This window comes from Maniola hyperantus, chromosome 10 (assembly GCF_902806685.2).
Source record: "Maniola hyperantus chromosome 10, iAphHyp1.2, whole genome shotgun sequence".
NCBI lineage: Eukaryota > Metazoa > Arthropoda > Insecta > Lepidoptera > Nymphalidae > Maniola > Maniola hyperantus.
In genome coordinates, this window is record NC_048545.1 from 11,899,407 (window position 1) to 11,920,462 (window position 21,056).

At 36.6% G+C, this 21,056-nt stretch overlaps 1 protein-coding gene across 4 annotated transcripts in view; it reads right to left on the bottom strand.

Moving 5' to 3' along the window:
- Nucleotides 1-284: 284 nt before the first annotated feature.
- The window catches only part of LOC117985949 (reticulocyte-binding protein 2-like), a 47,982-nt gene continuing 27,210 nt past the window's right edge, over nucleotides 285-21,056 (bottom strand). The window contains exons 1-6 of one of the 4 annotated variants that reach the window (XM_069501480.1): nucleotides 19,787-19,806; nucleotides 8,896-9,064; nucleotides 7,579-7,761; nucleotides 5,557-5,777; nucleotides 1,549-5,443; nucleotides 285-1,460 (exon numbers count right to left, since the gene is read on the bottom strand). In XM_069501480.1, the coding sequence (XP_069357581.1) occupies nucleotides 547-1,460; nucleotides 1,549-5,443; nucleotides 5,557-5,777; nucleotides 7,579-7,761; nucleotides 8,896-8,968 (5,286 nt within the window). In that variant the 5' untranslated portion in view covers nucleotides 8,969-9,064; nucleotides 19,787-19,806 and the 3' untranslated portion in view covers nucleotides 285-546. Of the gene's footprint in view, nucleotides 1,461-1,548; nucleotides 5,444-5,556; nucleotides 5,778-7,578; nucleotides 7,762-8,895; nucleotides 9,964-10,454; nucleotides 10,680-19,786; nucleotides 19,807-21,056 lie in introns of those variants that run through there. The other 3 variants (XM_034972747.2, XM_034972743.2, XM_034972745.2) reach the window with 3 other exon arrangements.

Consider the following 21,056-nt stretch of genomic DNA (forward strand, 5'->3'; position numbering starts at 1 on the left):
GCACGCGCACGAACCATGCACACAACAATGTGGCCGTGGCTACGAGCGGTTCGCGTGCATGTTGTACAAGATACTACGTGCACATTTTCGTGGGTTTTTGGGAGTGAGTACAAACATGATTGAATGCGCGTTCGCGGCATGCACGTGCGTATCGAAACAGTGACGTGTCCATTGGCGAATGCGCATTGTGTGAACGGTACGTGCGCGTGCACAAGTGTGGATCCACCTTAACGTTACAAGCCTTGGGATAGGGCTGGTAATAAACTTTAAATAAAAAAAAACCATTTAACAAAATAGGCAACTTTAATATCGAATAAATAGTCAATTTCTTAAAAAATAGTAAGAATAATAAGATTCAATATCTGTACAACAAATTGCACAACTCCTTAAATTAAAACTTAATAAAAGCATTTATTAAAATAATATGGAAAATGTCAGTGAGTTTTAAAAATTGGCCTGATTTTTAGTTAAAAAAATATAGGTACCTACTCTTAAATACTGCTGTTAATTTGTCATTATTACAGGTATAGACTTATTACTATTAATTCAAAGATCAGCTGTAAATGTTGGATTTAATCTTACATTTGGCACGCTATTTCTTCTGGGTATCTTTCGTAATTCCTTAAATGTTATTAAGCCTGGAGCATTTACGTCTAATCTAGAATGATATTTGGACGGGTCTGTTGTTGGTAAGTAAGGGTATTCGTTTAGGTATGACTGTGCGTTTTTCATTTTATCTTTAGCGAAATCATTTAACTGCGATTCTGCCATTTCATAAGAATTTAATTTACAATCTGATACATTTTCCATGGATCTGAAGGTTTCAAGAACAGCCTTTTTATGGGGTATGCCCCGTAAACTTCCCTGGCGACTAAGTCTGCCGTCCATGACGTCTTCAAACAAATCGTCCACGTTAAACTTTTCGGATATCTTAACTAATTTCTTACTTTCTTCTTTCTGCTCTTGCAGCTGGTTCCAGGCTTTTGCGATTTCAGATGATGGCATGGAATTAGATTTTTTGATATTGTTTCTTTTACGTCTTCTATTATCATCAAGAGATTCAATAGAGCTGCTATTTTCAAAGGAATTCAGACCAAATTTCTTTAATCTTCTCTCATCCCGAAGTTCTTCTAAGGATTGGAAAAATTGCTTTGCCTTTGAAAAACGATTTTTGTAATCTAGGTGTGCCGTTTCCCCTTTAGGCGAAGATTCTTTCCTTTCTCGATCGTTATCTATAATTTCTATATCTATATCTGATAGACTTAAGTACTTTCCTTCCTTATCTTTGAAATTAAGAGAGCTATATATATTTTGATTGGTAGAAATAACCATACCTTCTTCTGTTATTTTTGTTTTGCCTAATGTCGATGTGTCTGTGTTTCCCAATTGGGCTGTCGATGATGATGATGATGATGATGGTTGTTGCACCGGAGCCTCATTAGCATTGACTTTCGTCGTCCCTGTAAAATTTAAGTAAGTATGTTAAAGTCGTAATAATAATAATAATTAGGTCTACAATTACTAAATTATGTTGTTTACTTTAATTACCTTCTGTCGAGATCGGAACTTGATTATTCGAGGACTCTGTAGGCTTTATACTGTGAATGTTTTTTATCGGACTCGGCTTATTATTTGAGGTCTTAGAAACATCTTCATAAAGTGATATGAATTTTTTTACAGATACTTTTGGTAACTCTTCATATGATTTATGTTTATCTAAATCTTGATCCGGTATTGTAACAGTTGTCTTATTGAATATATCCATTTCTGATTTACTGATAGATTTTAATTTACTTGTTGAAGATTGAAATTGTGAATTGCTTTGTTTGTCATAGCCTTTTATTGTTCTTTTAACATAATTATTTTCACTATCAATATTATTACGCTTCGGACACAGAGTCTCATCGAAACTTTTATTGTTTGCACTTTGTATTAATCTAGCCCTCTTTTCTTTCAAAGGAGAATAACTACTCTGGACTTGATTATTCTTGTTTAATTTTAGATTATTAGCGCAGTCAAGAAATATTTCATTAGAAACTTTCTTGTCTTCTTGTACTTCTTCTTTTGAATCCCTATTTAGTCGATCTAAAGTTATATTTCTTTCACTGCTCTGATGAGAAACGTTATGCATTGATGTACTTTTTCTTTGTGGATACGGTAATTCTTCTGTTTGAGATATATTATGAAACATGGATATTCTACTAGATACTAGGCCACTTTCATGGTTTACACAGCTGACATCTTTCCCTGATTGTTTCTGAACATCAGGTGTCCCTGAAAACGTATCGATCTTATTTAAAATATGCTTTCTACTTGTGCCAAAAAACCTTTTAGGACTTGTTTCAAAGGCTTGAAAAACCTTCTCGGATAATTCTTGCTTTAATTCCACACTGGAATTTGACACTTGTTTACTACCTTTATCAGTAATATCAACGTTAGCAAATTTACTGATAGTTTCTTTTACCTCGTTTAATGACTCTATCGTTGATTGCTTTTTATTTTTTGCTGGTTTTGTGCCAAAACAAGTTATTAAATCATAATTATTTGGTGCAGTTGTATTTTCTTCAGAAGAGTTTGCAGGTTTCACATTTTCGACATAAGCTTGTGTTTTAATAAAGTCTGTGTTTTCTGTATTCGATTTCGTATATATTTCATAGTCATCATGACCAGACTTCAAAAGATGTTGGACTATTTTTTTGCCTTTTCTTTTACTAATAGAATCGTTACGCCTTAGATGTTTCGATGTTAATCTTCTTTTATTTTGGAAAAGTCTAATTTCTTCTGATTTGGCTTCGATCTGTCTTATTCTATCGTCCCAATACTTTTTCTTTTCTAACACGATGTTAGAATGTAATATTCGATCACAAAACTGAATTTCGTCGTTATTGTTTTGTTCTTGGTAATCTGCATTACCTTTAGCATGAAGGCTTGGACTTACTGAAAATGATTCAGTGGCATTTACCTGAACCTCAGAAATCTCTCCTTCAAATTTTTTCGCATGTCTCTTCACATCTGCTAATAATGCAGATGCCGAATTGACACGAATATCGTTTCCTTGTAGGGTATAATCAATACCTAAATTTTGCAATTTATCATCTTGAGTAGTAGTTACTGAAACGTTTTCAGAATTTGTATAAAGGTCGTCGTAAATATCGTTTAATTCGGAAAATGTAGCTGCCACTGAATCAATATCAGTATTATTACCATAAGTACCATCCTTCGTGTCAGATGTTATATTCCTTTCGTTCTCTTCAATTATTGGCGTGAATTCCGGACGCTTGAGATCATGCTTGTATGATCTATGATCTTCGTCTATATAGGCAATATCTTTTAATTCACTATCGTTATGCCAAATTTCTCTTTCAGCTGGACCCATTCTGGATAACTCTTCTGATAAAGGTGACTTTCGTTTGTTAAAGGTTTCATTTTCCGATAAACAGTTGCTGTCGTCTATGCTTACGTAAGCTGAATCCCATGTATCTTTTCTGGGTGACGTTTCCCTACTTGATTGAGATTGGGTGATTGTTGTAGGAGTAGGGCTAGTACGGGGAATTATAATAATATCCTGAGTCAAATTTGAATCTAAACTGCTAACAGAGCTGTCTTTTGTTGAAAAGTCCTTTTCAAAATGACTGCCTGTTATTTCCTTTTCTTTGTTTGTTTTATTTTTCTTTTCTGACGGCATTATTTCTATATTTGTTTTTCCAGATGGAACAAAATTAACAGGAGGTAAAGAAACTGGTGCTCCTATAATAAAATCAGGTTTTTCTCGATACAAGTCTGTGGTTTCTGTTTCATGTTTGAGGAAGGGGTTTGTAAAACTGCTGCATGTACTTTCGTCCGTCAAAAACGCTTGTTCTGAGTTGATATAAACTGAATCATTGCGGTTTGTCAACTCTCCAGAAATTATTTTATAGACTGGTGTTTTTGGTCGTTCTAATTCAGTGGTATCATTAAATGGATTAATATTTTGATTACTCGTTTCAAACTGACGATCGATATATAACTCTGTTGTTAGATTTTCTGTTTCTTCATTTTGTGAATTATGTGTTTCGAATACCTTCGGTACTAAGGCCCTTAGCCCTTTCTTTACTGTATAACTTTCGTCGTATATGTCATTTACAAATGGATTATTTGATTGAACCGTATCTATAGACATTGTATCATCTTCAAAAGGATCTACTTTTAATATATTGTAGTTCTCTAAACTATCTATGTGATCATGCATGTCCATGTCTGAAGTATCGATTAATTTCTTTTCTTTTACTAATGTTTTAGGCCTTTCAGTTAAAAGTGAGACTGAAATATTCTCTGGAACAATGATCCTATTGGTGTTTTTTAATAAGTTGTGACTCTTCAGTTGACTATCGTCGAATGTTGAATTTAGTATATCAGGTATACCTTGCTTTTGCCGTAAGTCTTTATGATCTTTATCATTTCTTTTAAGATTTTTGTCATGACAGTTTTTAAAAATTCTACAAATACGGCATAAAGTTAAAACTGTTTTTGCTGTTTGATAAAACTTATTCGATATGGATTTACTCTTTACTTCATTGTTTTTTAATCTACTATTTTCAACGTGTTTGCTTAGAACATTTACTTTTTCAGTCTGCATTAAATATCGAGCCTCTTCATCACTTATCTTTTCAAAAGTACCATTTTCATTCAGCAGCATTTTTTCCGTAACAAAATCCACAATCCTCAAAACTACTTTTCTGTCTGTTTTAACATCCACTATATCTACTTCTTCACCGTCTTCTAAGCAAAAATTGTCTCGTTCTAGATTTTCTACTATGTTATTAGAGACAATTACATTGAACGGCGAACCAACCACATTTTGCCCTTTGCTTGTTATTGATATTTCATATTTGCCTTCTAAGCTTGCAATGTAACCAACTCTAGCATGATCATGTTTTAATTCAATGTCTATATCTATGTCATATTTCGTTTTTGGGATGTAAAATGTTTTGTTCATATCATGAATACCATATGATCGAAGATATGTGGTTCCTTGGGTAATTGGTAGAACTTTTTCAGTGTAACATATTTTAGATTGCAGTCCTAATAGATTTTGTCTTATCATCTGAGCTTTACCCAGTATTGGTGGTAATACTGCTATCCCGTAAGTGTTTTTAGGTCCGTGTATCAAAATATTAATTTCACTTGGATCCAAAGATTGTTGGGCGGTTGGATATATTTTGAAATATATTTTGTGATTGATTTGTGCTGCTACCAGACCTGATCCCCTAGCGATGTAGTCAAGAGTAAATTGTGTGACCTCTTCGTCGGCGGTAGTTTGCGGTGTTGGTGAGTTTGTTGATTTAGGTGTCGGTGGTGTCAGTTTGGACAGAGCCAACCGAACGCTTTCTAAGTAATGTATGAATTTCCATTCTTGGTGTCTACTTAGAGAATCATTCGATTCAAGCTCTTGACGGGAAAATACCTGTAAATGAAAAAAAACATTGAAAAAAAAAGGGAAGTGGCACGACAGAGTGTGGTGATGTTGAGATGTGGACGTCGCAGCTGATATGCTGATAAAGTATATAAAGATCTTACAGGCTCAACACCAAGATAATTATCGGCAATCGATTGCGCATGCTTGATCGACAATCTTGTGGGTGGGTGTCCAGCGCAGGCTCCTGGTAGAGCCGCATCTAGCACCCCGCAGAGTATCCAGCCATGTCTCCATACCACTTCAAGCTTGTCCACTCGGACTGGGCCCGCTTCTCCAAGCCATTGTAGCACGGTTTGTTTCTGTTCTTCACTCGAAAATATCACTGAAATTGACAAAAAACATCTTTAGAATTTTTGTGACAGAAAAAACTTATAGGGGCTTTGCTCAGCATCGGAAGGAATGGTGAGCATAAGAAGAGGTCTAGACTAGATAGGTATGTCCAACAATGGATGAAAATAAAGGCTGATAAAGACGATCGTTAAAATCAGTTATCTCTTGCTAAAAACCCGATTATTATTATTATTGATGCCGTTAAAAACGGGATCAATAATAATTTCGGTCAAATACATTATTTTATTTTATTTTATTTTAAATATCTGGTTAAGTCTGGCTATATTATGGCGATAAGGTTTTGAACTGCAAAGTTTCCTCTTAATGAATTCAGTTGTAGGTACTTGCAAGATGCGCAAACAAACAGACTATAAAGTAAAATAAGAAGTAAGAATAGTAGGATAAAACAACATCCTCTCTCATATCAGATTTTGGTTGAGTAGGTAGGTACATATCTTTCGTATCATTCTAGTTTCATTCGAGTTAGGTTTAACGGATGTATCACATTACAAATACAGGCATTGTAAATTTCGTCACGCTGTAAGATGGAAATTATTCATGCGTGAGACATGAAAAATTCGGAAGTAGCTCTATTTACCCGCAACTGTTTTTTAGGGTTCCGTAGTAAACAAGGAACCCTTATAGTTTCGCCATGTCCGTCCGTCTGTCCGTCCCTCCGTCATCGGTTAATCTCAGAGACTATTATTGCTAGAAATCTGCAATTAGGCATGGATATAAATATTAATCACGCCGACAAAGTGGTGAAATAAAATTGTGATAAATATTTTTAAGGGTAACTAGCTCCCCTACAATACATGTAAAGTGGGGATAAATTTTTCCCATAATGTGGTTGAATAGGTCTTTTAAAAATACTGTGGTAACATTATTTTTCAATTTCTAGACCCGTTTGTAAAATATGATGTTTTAAAGTGCTAATTTTTATTAGAGTCAAGTGTCCTTTATCAGCCAAATGGTAGTATATAGGAACGTGAAAAAATTCACGCAGTAGTATATATATTCAATTTTAAAGGAAAACTATCATGGCTAAGTAGGGTTCACAGGTTAAGGAGTTATATCTGTTTTTCGAGGTTAATTATATCTACGGAACCCTACACAGCGCGTGGCCCGCCACGCACTGGGCCGGTTTTTATATCCTTGATAAAAATACGATAATGTATTTCTTCTGACATACCTACCCAGTACCTAATGATATTATAGTTCAGATGGAACCTAGAAGAGGTGTGGCACTGTTGGTCAAAAAGTCATTTACCAGACCACTTGCCTGACCTCTTGCTTTCAAAGAGCTCGTCAATTTGAGACATACAAAACATAACAGCTGAGACGATCTACTTACCTCAGTAGCTTGAACAGGAGGCTCTGCTATGATATCCGAAGTGAATCAACAGGCATATACCTCTAATTACCTATACACCTATGTACCTGAATTCTGAACTGTTACGGAGTTAGATAGGTATTATGTCTGACAACTTGTGGGCCCTCTTGCGTGACTTCTTGTTAAATTAGTCTGTCATTGTAGTTAGGTGCTTACTGCTTACAAGGTCTGACAGCCGAGTCGATGTACTTCAGGAGCTTGAACAAAAAACTCTGTTGTCCCCAAAAGATAGTGAGCAGAGTCGCGGGTGCGATGTACGTACCTATCGCAGTGTTGTTAGTAGCTCGTCTAGCGCAGTTGATATGCCTGACTACTTGTGGCACCTCTTGTGTGACTTCTTGTTTTATCCGGCCAACGAGCTAAATTAGTCTGTACCTAATTATTGTTTTAAAGTGCTTACAAGGTCTGACAGCCGAGTCGATGTACTTCAGGAGCTTGAACAGGAAGCTCTGCTGTCCCCAGAAGAGAGTGAGCAGAGTAGCAGGGGCGATGTACCGCAATGTTGTTAGTAGCACGTCCAGCGCGGTTGACCACATGCCGCGCTCCGCCTCGAACTCTGGATACTCGGGGATAGGGAATAATCCTGGAAAGAAAACGATTTTTTTTAGTAACAAATAGGAGAGAAAGACTAGGATAAGAAATGCCTTTCGGACTTCCGTTTTTATTGCCATCTAATTCTTAATATGTACTTATATAAAACACAAATTCTACATGTGTCTGTTATAGACTTTGAAACCATCCAACCTATGTGCTTCAAACCGGTTTCATTGGAAAGGCAATAATGTGAAGATGGTTTTAGAGTGGTTTTTTTAGTTTTTTTAGCATAGTAGCACACGCCGGGTGTCCGCTAGTGTAATATACCTATTGGCAGCACGGAGGTTCGCTCCATCATAGGACATAATTCACTTAGGTATTTTAAGGTGATCTACTTCCTCACTTCTGCTTCTACCTCATTTCTGATTCTACGTAATCGAATCAGAAATGAGATCCGTAGGAGAACTAGAGCAACCGACATAGCTCAACGGGTTGCGAACCTGAAGTGGCAATGGGCAGGGTTATTCCGTAAAACCGATAGACCTTGGGGTCTTAAGGTGCTGGAATGGCGACCTCACACCGGAAGACGCAGCGTTGGAAGACCCCGCACTAGGTGGACGGATGACATCAGACGAATAGCAGGGAGTCACTGGATTCAGGCGGCGCTCTTGCGACTTCGTGGCGTGTGGAAGTACCTACAAGAGACCTATGTCCAGCAGTGGACGTCTATCGGTTGACGATGGTGATGATTTTAACTAAGGTGTGCAGTCAAGCGCAATGCCTGCCCACAATTTGATGTTTAGAATTTTTAGGAAGACTAAAGGTAATAGTGTGGCTAATTCCTTTGTACACAATTTCTAAATCGGCCACTGATTTCGTTGTCTTTCTCTAAACTAAATTTAGAGTATCTGCAACCTTTTCTTTTTAACGATGCTAAAAAGGGACAGAACATTACATTTTAAGACTCTAAATTTTAATGCACACTACAAATTTAAACAGTAGGCTCGCGACTGTGCGCTAAAATCACCGGGTTTACTATCTAAAAATTAAATTTAAAACTGTCAAACTGCGTCTGTCCTTTTCATGTTACATTAGTAATCTAGAGGTTGCGAATACTCTAAAATTAGGTTGTGCTCAGAATCAGTACCAGTCCTACCTAATTGTCTGTTCTTTAACTACTAACCAATACTTCTGACGTGGTTATCCCACACATTTTCCATATATTGTCTGGATAACTCTTCAACGCTGTCGGACATTTTTCCGTTACGTATATCAGTAGGTTCCTACTTATTATGTCGAAATTTCCATGTTAGCCCTGAACTAGGGACTTCAAGAATTAACTGTTTAAACAACTTTTATCGCCTTTATCAGTAAAGTGTGTTAATAATATCTGAGTAATAGTGGCAGACGTAAGGTATTTTGAAATAAGTAAGTACCTATCTAATTAATAATGTAGGTAAGCTGTGATAGAATAGTGGCGAGGAGGACTTCTAATCGGAGATCGGGGTGTCGATCCCGGGCACGCACCTCTAACTTTTCGGAGTTATGTGCATTTTAAGTAATAAATATCACTTGTTTACCGGTGAAGGAAACCTGCATGTCTGAAAGTTCTCAATGGTGTGTGAAGTCTACCGATGCGCACAGGACCAGCGTGGTAGACTATGGCCAAACCCCTTCTCTCTGAGAGGAGACCCGTGCTCTGTAGTGAGCCGGCGATGGGTTGATCATGATGATGATGATGATGATGAAGTATGTATAAATAGGTAAGGTGGTATTTTTAGGGTTCTTTCTTGTGTGTCTGTCTGTCGGTCTGTCAAGAAACCTACAGGGTACCTACTTCCCGTTGACCTAGAATCATGAAATTTGGCAGATAGGTAGGTCTTATAGCTTACATTAGGGGAAAAATCTGAAAACTGTGAATTTGTGGTTACGTCACACAAAAAAAAATGTGGTCATGAGCTAATAATTAGTATTTTCAACTTTCGAAGTGAGATAACTATATCAAGTGGGGTATCATATGAAAGGTATTCACCTGTACATTCTAAAACAGATTTTTATTTATTTTTATGCATCATAGTTTTTGAATTATCGTGCAAAATGTCGAAAAAATACGACTGTAGTACGGAACCCTCGTTGCGCGAGCCTGACCCGCACTTGGCCGGTTTTTTTAATTTGGTTTAGGTATGTTTATTAGGTTTTCACAGATTTTCACAGAGGTCGACATGGCAATCGGGGAGGAAACGCCCCGCACACCCGCACAGCCTCCGCGCTAACCCGGTGCGGGCGAGCGCGGGTGACGTGAGGTGTGCGGGGCGACCCTTCTTCTCATTCCCCATTGCCATCTCGATCTATCGCGGGCTATAGTAGGTAGGTAATCATAGGATACTGGAAACAAGGTATGATTTTATTCTATGTTTTCCTAGAAAATATTTTTATTAAATAACTCGAACTGCGAAATTCGAATCTGCCTAAAACTTAGACCTAGGCACATTAATCTCAATTAATTTATTAGATTTGAATCCAATACATTCCATACCTAAGACCTATAAACTTAAAATATCTAGTTTAGTTTGTAAACTAAGTTAAATAGCGTAGCTAGAACTAAGGTCATAACAAATTAAATGTTTTACTAAGTTGAAATGAAATAAATAGTAGCCAGATTTTATAGGAACTTAGGTAAGTAGTTAGGTACCTACTTAAAAAAAGATAAAAGAAAAATAGAAAGTAGGTATCTCAACTCACAGATATCTGAGTCACCTTATCAGATGTCAATTGATAGGTACAACAAAAACTGTAATCCAATTCTTTAAAAAACTGCACTCGATTTTTAAAAAAATACGCGCGCTAAAAATTCTTTTCGAGTAAACGCGACGTCCGAGTGAGATCAGTGTCCAATTTCATTAACCATAGCGTCAACATACCTATTAATCTTATCTCCAGGCTTCGAGTGTGCCTATCAATGCAACACAGGTACCTACAAAGGAGATATTAACACGTTCAAAAGTAGGACTTATTCTTTATACGGAACAACCAATTTGGAATGACAAAATAATCACGCACATTCACTATTATGTTGCTGTACTTAAGGCTGATCCTACTTAATACAATGTAGATAATAGATGAAAAGATAACGATAAAATTTTTCAATGAATCAGAATTTAAGTAGATAAGAGATTTTGTAGGGATCAAAGCTGGTACCAATGAACAAGCGACAGAATATCATTTCTTGCAAGAGATAGGTTGAGTTTAAAAAATCTGATGAACAACTTTAGACCCACTTATGTAAAACTATTTCTTTTGTGAAGTAGGTTACTAATTGGTCAGAAAGTGTGATAAATAGTTTATTATGAATTAAATTAGAAAAATTATTAATATAGGTAACTACTTAAATTGAATGGAAATTAGAAAATTGACTCCTGAAGTCTTTAACTCCTACGGCATGGATTACACAATATAACTTTTTTGAGTTATACCTACTATGCGTTTTTAAGTTTTTACAGGTTGGTATACCTATCACTATGAAGGAAAATATCGTGAGAAAATCTGCATGCCTGAGAGTTTCTCCATAGTGGTCTCAAAGGTGCGTGAAGTCTGCCAATTCGCACTTGGTTAACATGGCCTACTTGGGCTGTTACATGGACATACTTCACATTTTGAGAGGAGTCCCTTGTTTAGTACCTAATGAGCCAGTGATGGTTCTACGTGCCTGGAATCCCGAACCTCCCAAAAAGAAGGCGGACGTCTTAACCACTAGGCTATCTACTATTCAAGTACAAATACATAATAAGTATAGGTAGTTCAACTTAATTTATTCTGTGACTGTATTGCCCGTGTATTTGCAATAGTTGTAGTCTGTAGATTATCTTTGATAACTGATAGATGTCAGATAAAGAACGTTTTACAATATTTCAAGTACCATGGTAAATATAGGTAAGTAGGTACCTATGGCTTGTTTATTTTAAGCAATAAGAAAGTTATAAGTTTTGTTTAAAATAAAATTAAGTCCTAAGTACCTATCTTTTTGGTAAACTCCCTATTAGGAATGTCGCACCCTCCAGAGTCATCCAGAGTTCTTTTTACCTCAAATCAGTATCATGCAACTTAACTTAACACGTCATGTCACTTTAATGGACGAATACCTAACTTAATCGAGTAGAAACGCGTTGTCGCTCTTATAATCGACATTTATTACATCAATTAAATGTCAATAAACATTAAACATTGATTTCAACAAATCTGATAACTGTAATTATGCGATTAAACTCAAGTAGGTACAGTACGCGACAGGTCGAGATGGCAATCGGGGTGGGGACGCCCCGCACAGCCGCACAGCCACCGTGCTAATCTTGTGCGAGATAGCGCAGGTGACGTGCGGGTGTGCGGTACTAGGTAATGGCAGAAAGCTCGAATCTTTTTTATCCACATTTATGTCAAGAATGTCGGTTGATGATGATGATGATGTCAAGAAATCAAAGAAATGAATTATTTGACTAATAACCTCCTTCGCTTCCTCCCTTCGCTCAACTCACTTCTTCAGCTTCGCGATCTTCTGGTTACGCACTTTACAAAAAAACTAGGGTTATGACTAGGAAGGCGGACTGACTTATGTCCTAACTCTATCTACAGTTAGAACATAAGTATCTAGTACTTAGACATTCATTGGTCTTAAGTATCTACATTATAATATCGTGTCATTTTAACAATAACAACAACATTAAATAGCTTAATGCCTATTTATGTTTTGACCGTACATTACATGGCTGTACAATGTACATACCCTCGTTGTTTCTCTGTATAGAGTCAGTAAGGTGGGAACATTTTCTACCTATCTTTATACTACATCTAAAACTCAATGTCAGAAACTTGGCCCAAATCCGACTGCGATTTAAATAAAAATTCAGTGCCAACACACAATACTGAGAAATTCATAACCTCACGATAGTTTTTGTCCGATAAAACTCGGTATAATGAAAATTCTCACTCTAAATTCTTGACTATTGAAAACCGATGTTTATAACTGGTAAAGGCACAACCACCTATATGATAAAACCAACTGAGAATGTAGTGGAACGTAAAACACGACGTGTCCGAGTGATTATGATTTATTAGTCTTTGAAGTTCTAAGTAGTTCAACGGCTTATGAGAAAATTGAAAAGATTTTTCTTATTGGATGTTCTGCTATAAGCCGTGTATGTAATTGCCTATCTACCTTTGCCTAGCCCAGCTAGTCGTTTCGATAGTTGGACGTATTGCTATAGAAATAGAAATTAAAAGATTTTTTTATTCAAATAAACCTTTGAATCGTCAAGACTTCTAGAGATTTTACCACTGCATGGTTCGGAATGTCTTTCCTACCGAGAAAAATTAGTAAGAAACTCGGAAAATCGGCTCGGCTTACGTTATATAAATACGTTAATATACGTTGCAGGAAATTGGAGCTTTTTTTACTCGAACGTAGGTATCTACTAGGTATTAGTAGTTTGACCTATGTCTAATTGATAAGTATAAGCTATGCTTTCAAGATCTAAATAACAAAGTGCTTTTAGACCAATCATCCCACAACACGAACGAACATTAGGGGTACATTAGTTTTTTATTTAAGAATATTAGCCATGTTAAATGACTAATATCCTCCTTTCCTCTCCAACTAAGCGTAAAGCTTGTGCAGTGTGCTAGGAGTAGGTACGACAATAGTGCAACGGGCGGAGTTTGAACCGTCGACCTTTCGGTTTACCCGTTGAGCTATTGAGGTTCTTGTTTGTTCATTAGGTATTTGGGGAGGATGTGAAGATTTCTTGTTCGCGATGGCTCAACGGTTAAAGGAGCGGACCGAAAACCGAAAGGTCGCCGGTTTAAATCCCACCCGTTGCACTATTGTCGTACCTACTCCTAGCACAAGCTTTACGATTAATTGGAGGGAAAATTAGTCAGCAATTAACTTGGCTAATATTCTTTAAAAAAAATGAATACTCTCAATTCCATTACTATTTATTATGCCCAGACAATAGGCGATTTGCCTTGACAAAATAAGTTGCTTTACTTACTATGTAGGTAATTATGTATTTTCTAACATAAAATGCAAACAAAGTTGTCTACTTCCCTATTTGTGGAACAATATGGGTAGGTAAGTACCTAAGTGTTAAAATCTCTATGGTGTTTATTGGTGTATGAAAACAGTTTCCTTTACCTTGGTTAGTCAGATACGAGGTCATGTGATGTGTGATATTAGATTACGCTTCTCATAACGGTGCCTAATATAAGTACCTACCTACTTACCTAGATCTTATGAGTATAACAATAAGGGTCGCTTTAATTTAACGCACAAAATCTACTCGAGAATATTATAAAGGACGTAAGATAGTGTCGAAGATGACTGATCAGATCGCGATAAGTATGGGAATATATAAAATGTAGATAGATACGTAGTAGGTAGATAGGTAAGGTAGGTAGGTACATCATGGAGTTAGGATTCAGATTAGCTTATTGTACTTATTACAGGTAGGTAGGTATCTACTGTGACCTATATGTTTGGAACTTAAATATTATACCTACTTATTGGAGAGTAATGGGTTTAAGGGAAAGGTTTCAAGATTTTCTTTCTCTTTTTCTTCTCTATAAAGTCTTTTCAAAATTTTCAACAAAGATATTTTAGAGGTAAAATAATTTTGATTGCCTATTAGGCAGTTTTGCTTAGCTTAAATAAATCGCATTTTGTACCTAGCTAGCCTACACACACGGTCTAGGTTTTTCTGTTTTGTGCCGGTTTAAGTAGGTACATACTTCGGTAATTTTTTTAGTGAATTATTTAGGTACAGTTTACCTATGCATGCCTACCTACTCAGGTAGGTACCTACCTAAATACCTCGATTTTTTATTGTGAACATTTTATTGTTTATTTAACAATATTGTAAAATTACACTTTTTAGGTATATACCTATTCGTGAAATTTTCCACCAATATCAGTAGTTTTCCGGCGATATTTGAATTATTTTTTACAATATTTTATTTTTCATGCTTGATGGATTCCTCGTGATCTCAGTGACAGTGATTGATTAAATTGAATGAATGAATAGTTTTCTAAATGGTAGGTAGGTACGAACTACGAATGCTCGCGTAATCACCAAATGGAATGTAGCTATTGTTGGTAATCTGATTAAAATCGGCTCTTTTTTGAGTTTCGTATCTCCAGGGAAAAAAGGAACCCTTATAGGATTAGACAAAGCTGCCTGTCTGGCTATCTGTCAAGACTCGTCAAGGGAATCAAAATTAGGGTACCTAACTATACTACTAGTTGACCTAGAATCATGAAATTTGGCAGATAGCAATGTCTTATAATAACACTAGTAGGTACCTAAAGGGAAAAATCCGAAAACCGTGAATTTGTTTGTTTACATCACAAAAAATTAAAAAGTGTTAGATAATTATTGTACGATGCAATAATGGTACCCTACGTGTACGAGTCTGACTCACACTTGACCCTTTCTTTAGTATCCTACCAGTATATTTTAAGTTGTAAGGTATAAGTAAAGTTATAAGTAAGTAGGTAAGTTTTATGCCTTTACTAAAAATATGCATTGTACGAGAAGCAGGCCTGTGATTTTTTGAGACAGTTTATTTCTCTTGGAGCATGCTCAATGTAGGTAAATAATAACAGTAGGTATTTACTTGTACAATTTAATCGACGCATAATATTCTAAGCGCAAACTCTAAGGTTGAGATCTATAGAGCGTACTTAAACTTTGCTCAGACTTAAGACACTGTTGAAACGGGATCGCGTTATTTAGCTGACATAAATCTGTCTCGTTTTAGCTGAAACTTAAGTCTGAGCAAAGTCGAAGTACGCTCTATAGATTTCAGCATTAGATGCCTGAGAGTTCTTCAAACTGTTCTCAATCAGTCTGCCAATCCGCACTTGGTCAGCTAAAAAACCCTTCTCATTCTGAGAGGAGACATGATTCTTTAAGATTAAGAGTGGTCGCCGATAGGATCATGATGATAGAAAAACAAGACTAAAAACCTAGATATGTAGATACCTTAATAATTCTCAAGTAAACAAAGTTTTGTGGTTCGCTTATCTGAAAGATAACAAACGCTCACCATTTACGCCTCTAGGTCGCTGTTTAGAAGACATAAAATAGATGGCTGACGATTATTTAGGACGGCCTAAATAAATAACATTTGCCAAAAAACAAAGGTGTGTAATCATGTGATGTATTCGTGTCATTAGGTACCTATACCTGTGCCCAGAGTACCTAAGGTTTTAACAAAACTTGTTTAATACCTTCTATTTTTCTTCGGAGGAGAAAAATCCCGGACTTCTGCCTGTTGGCAGGTGTGAAATAACCTCCCTATATCTTCCGAGGTGAGCACGGAACTGCGTGGCATTTACTTCATGCTGACCTTCTAAATCTCTATCATCTTCTTTTTCTTTTCCATCTCTTTTTATCATTATAGCCTTCAGCATTTGACTATATCGTTGCCAGGCGTCTTCGATCGACCACATTCGCGCTATAAGGTTTCGGGCATTCACACCCTCCGCGTCGGTCGATCCTTGCGCTTCTGACCTTAGGTCCAGGATTAACCAAGACATTCAAAGATTGCGTGTCTCGGGGTGTCTTCCTCTCCGCAGAAGTAGCAGTCTTCACTCGGTGCTTTTCTAATTGCGAAGAGATAGGTGTTAAACAAACCGTGACCGCTGAGAGCCTGCGCGTCAGTCCGGTCTACCTCTCCATACTACCTTTTGTGCCACTTTTTTGGGTCGGTAACCAGTTCCCTTGTCCAGCTCCCCTTCGCTAATCCTGTCCATCCACGCTTCCATTCCAACTGGGTATTCTCCCGAACTTCGGCAGGCGTTTGATCCTTGTTTACAAGTAGCTTCACATCTTCGCTATTACCAGTACGGCTTCAGTGAAAACTGTTCCATATGCTCCGCAGATACCTATTGCCAATCGCCATTGAACAGCTTCCAGCTTTTTGGGGTAAAGTTCCACTTTCAAAGCCCCTTTAAAGATTAGCGCCCCGTATAGAATGACGAAGTGTGCCACCGATGCCAGCAGGCAGCACCCTCCTCTTGCTAGCTCTAGGACCTCCCTTTTTGTTGGCATTATCTACATAGACCTTCCGTGAGCTTCTGTGTTTTATTAGCTACCTACCTCCTCTATGTGCTTCTTGAAATTGAGGTTTTTGTTGAGCCATTCTCCCAGATACTTCACGTGGTCCTTCGGAGCTACATACTTTCGCTCCTTGAGTTTTAAACTCTGTAGGGTCTAGCCTCCGTCTTCTACTGAATACAGTTTTTTCTGGTGCAAGGGCCTACTGCTTTCTTTGCATCTAGCTACTTATTTGCTCAAGCGCCCTATTTGCATGAGGGAAGCCTCAGTTTAAGCCACCACTACAAGAGTCAAATCATCAGCAAAGCCCACCAGTTGGACGCCCTCCTCTTGTTTCAGCTTGAAGACGCCATTGTATCATATGTTTTAAAGAGTTGGGCCAAGTATTGATCCCTGTGGTACTCCACTACTGATTTTAATCATGTCTTCAACTCCATTACCATTATCAGGTTTTGGGTGTTGCCTGGGAAGCCTCTCTTGCGAATCTCTTACTCATTATCAAAAGAATCTCTCTCCAGGACGCAGAGTTAAAAGCATTTCTCACATCTAAACAGATCAGGGCACAGAGCTTTCTTATTTTGATAGTGCCCTGTCTTGCCAGCATAGCACCACCATAGCACTCTGAACTACTTTTTTTTATAGCCATCGTTGTGGACCGGCTCTGCCTAAAACAATACAGATGCTCAGAGAGACCACCCACGGTGGTCTGGCAAAAACTTCTCTAACATCTCTCATCTCTGTGTTAATAAGGAGTCTCTTAATAAGTTTGCCATAACTATTAAGCAAACGGAAAGGTTTATATCCCGTCGGGTCTCCCGCTGCCTTTGGCTTTATGATAGCTATTTGCAGGTACAGTTTCGTTATCTCTAGTCCGTTATTTCTCTATTGGTTCCTGTATTTCTCCTTCTTTGCTGTCATGTCTTGTTGAGTTTTTCCTAGCCCTCTTTCTTCTCTCACACGTGTAGTCCCTGTGACATCTTGTGCAATGAGCTCTTTTCACGCCACTTAATTTATTCCACAAATACACTGGTGCTCCCCTGCATGCTCCTTTTTTGGGTATCACCCTATTGCAGGCTTCTGTGGTCTCCATCACCAGTTCTTTTGGAGAGCTAACCTTACTTTCTTTAAGGACACCTTCTAGGACCTTCTGGTCGAGCTTATCTAATCTCCGTCTGAGTTGGTCACTTCCTATCAAAACTTTATGTATCGGTGCCCACTGCCCACTTAAGCTATCTTCCTACAGGACTTGCCACTTAGTAACTCTCTGTGTCAGACTTGCGTTGGCAAACACTTTCAATGTGAATACATTCAGCTGTAACTCACGGCTATTGTTATGTCGGCGTATGACCGACTAGTTTCGAATTAATCTGCCGAGGTCCTTAGTAATGATTCATGAGTTCGCTGCTCGTTGGGAGAAGCTCGTTGCGCGTCTGCTTCGGTTGCACAGATAGGCTTGAAACTAGTTGGGCATACACCGACAAATCAAAACTTAGACGACTAATAGCCCTGTTATTCTTTAAAAAAAAACATACTAATGTACGTATGTATGTGTGTATGTAGGTACTAACCACTCATCAAAATTGGACTAATTGAAATTATTTTACCGATAGGTTTTCAACAGAAATAAATCTATCAATCGATTTCAAGGATATCAAAATAAATATTACACATTGTAAAAATATTTATAAATGCCATCGACTGATTATTATTTACTACTGTTATTGATAAATGGATTAATAGGTTTGATAAAAATATCGTTTGGAAATAGGAAATAAGGCCATACGTCTCTTAATTATTATGATGTGTCAACTATCAATAATTTTATTAAGTATAATATTTATGTTGACTCTGTTTTCTGATATCAGCGAATCGAGACACTGGAAGCCTAGAACACAAGTGACCTAAGAGCATATTCTGAGGAGATCACAGAAAACAGGATTAAAATGTAATAATATCCTTGAAAGAGATGTATAAGTAAAATTCAAAAATAGTATTCGGAAAACTGAATTTTTCAAAATAATTTACCCAAACCCAAATACACTTAACCTACAATTTTCTTTCGATCAATTTAAATTCGATTTTTGCCTGTCCTTAGAGCATTCGTAATAATACTTAACTCAATACTTAAGTATTGTGTTTCTTTAATGAATAATTCTTTTATGGTCATAAATGGTAATGTAGAGATCGTGTAGGCTCATTTCGTTATACAATGCGAGTTTATTTGAATATTTGTTATGCAAATGTATAATAAAATGGTCGCAACCCAAGTCGTTGCACGTTTCTCCTATTTAGCGATTTAAATAAGATTTCATAGTCTGTTGGAGATTATTTACATATAATATTAAGTATAATAATATTTACGGTGTAAATATTCATATAACTTGATTTATTCATAATAAAAATATTTCATTATTTTGATAACTTTCATTCATAATAATAATAATATTTTTCAGAGTAAAAATATTTTGTTTTCACTTTTTACGCTTACGTTTTCACTTTTAAGATATCAATTATTTATTGCCAATATTTATACGCAACTTTAATGATTTCACTTACAAAAAATGATTAAAATTATGAATTGATTGCAATAACTTTAATTGCTAACGTAAATTCTGTGACATGCATTTAATTATTGCGTTTCATTTTTTATTTAATTTAGGTACATTTCCTTTTTAATTTAATTTATGTGTGGTACTGTGTACCACCCATTTAAAGATAATCTACAATAGATGTTTATGTTACGACTGCCACTATTTATCACTAACACACATTTGATTAGGTACTGATAATGATATTTTTTCTATTTTTCTATTTATTTTAATAAAGTAAAATTCTTTTAATTTTACTTTAATAATAATTTCTGTTGCACTTTAAATTACAAATCGCCACAATGAAATAACAAATTACGATTTTTTACACAATTTGAATAATTAAATGATTTGAATAAAAACTTTGCATATTTACTTAATATCTTTACAATTTGATACTTAGACACATCACACACTCAGGTGGATAGACTACTTACTGATAATAATGTCAAGATTATTATCATTGTTTTATATAACGTGGTGAATAATGTCGCATATAATATCTTTATTCTTTAGTGAGATAGGAAAAAAAATGTGATATAGTTTCATCTGTATTTTTTAATCCGTCTTATTTTATTTTATTTAAGTGCTTGACCTTCCCATCGTTATTTAAACGCATTTTGTAGTTATTTGCGATGATGATGATGATTAACACATAATACCTACATATAATACTATAAGTACAAATTCTGTATATAATATATACCTACCATTAAACTTATGGTTTTATCAAAAGAATTTTTATCTGGTGGGAGGCTTCGGCCGTGGCTAAGTTACCACCCTACCGGCAAAGCCGTGCCGCCAAGCGATTTAGCGTTCCGTTACGATGTCGTGTAGAAATCAAAGGGATATGGGTTCAATAATAACTGCCACACTCCTTCCAGGTTAGCCCGCTTCCATCTTAAACTGCATCATCACTTACCAGCAGGTGAGATTGCAGTCAAGGGCTAACTTGTGTCTGAATAAAATAAAAAATAAAAAAATGACCTAATAAGCCGAATTATTAAATCGATTTCTAGCGAAGATTGCTTCTACTAAGTATTTTTTCTTTCCGGTTTAAATTTTTAACTTTCTTATCTAAACATATAAAAGGAAAAGGTGGCTGACTGACTAACTGACTGACTGACTGATCTATTAACGCACAGCTCAAACTACTGGACGGATCGGGCTGAAATTTGGCATGTAGATAGATATTATGACGTAGGCATCTGCTAAGAAAGGATTTATGAAAATTCAACCCCTAAAGGGGTTTGCTGCTGTACAGCTGTGGTAGCCTAGTGGTTAGGACGTCCGCACGAATATCACTTGCTATAACGGTGAAGAAAAACATCGTGAGGAAACCTGCATGCCTGAGAGTTCTCCATAATGTTCTCAAAGGTGTGTGAAGTCTGCCAATCCGCACTTGGCCAGCGTGATAGACTATGGCCCAAACCCTTCTCACTCTGAGAGGAGACCTGTGCTCTGTAGTGAGCCGGTGATGGGTTGATCATGATGAAAGGGGTTTGAAATTTGTGTAGTCCACGTTGGCGAAGTCATAAGCTAGTTTCCAATAAAAAACACACTAGTGAATAATATTTAACATGAAGAAAAAGTGTAACCGTTTTACAGTGTAGATAAATAGCGTCGTGCGTGACGAGGTGATGCCT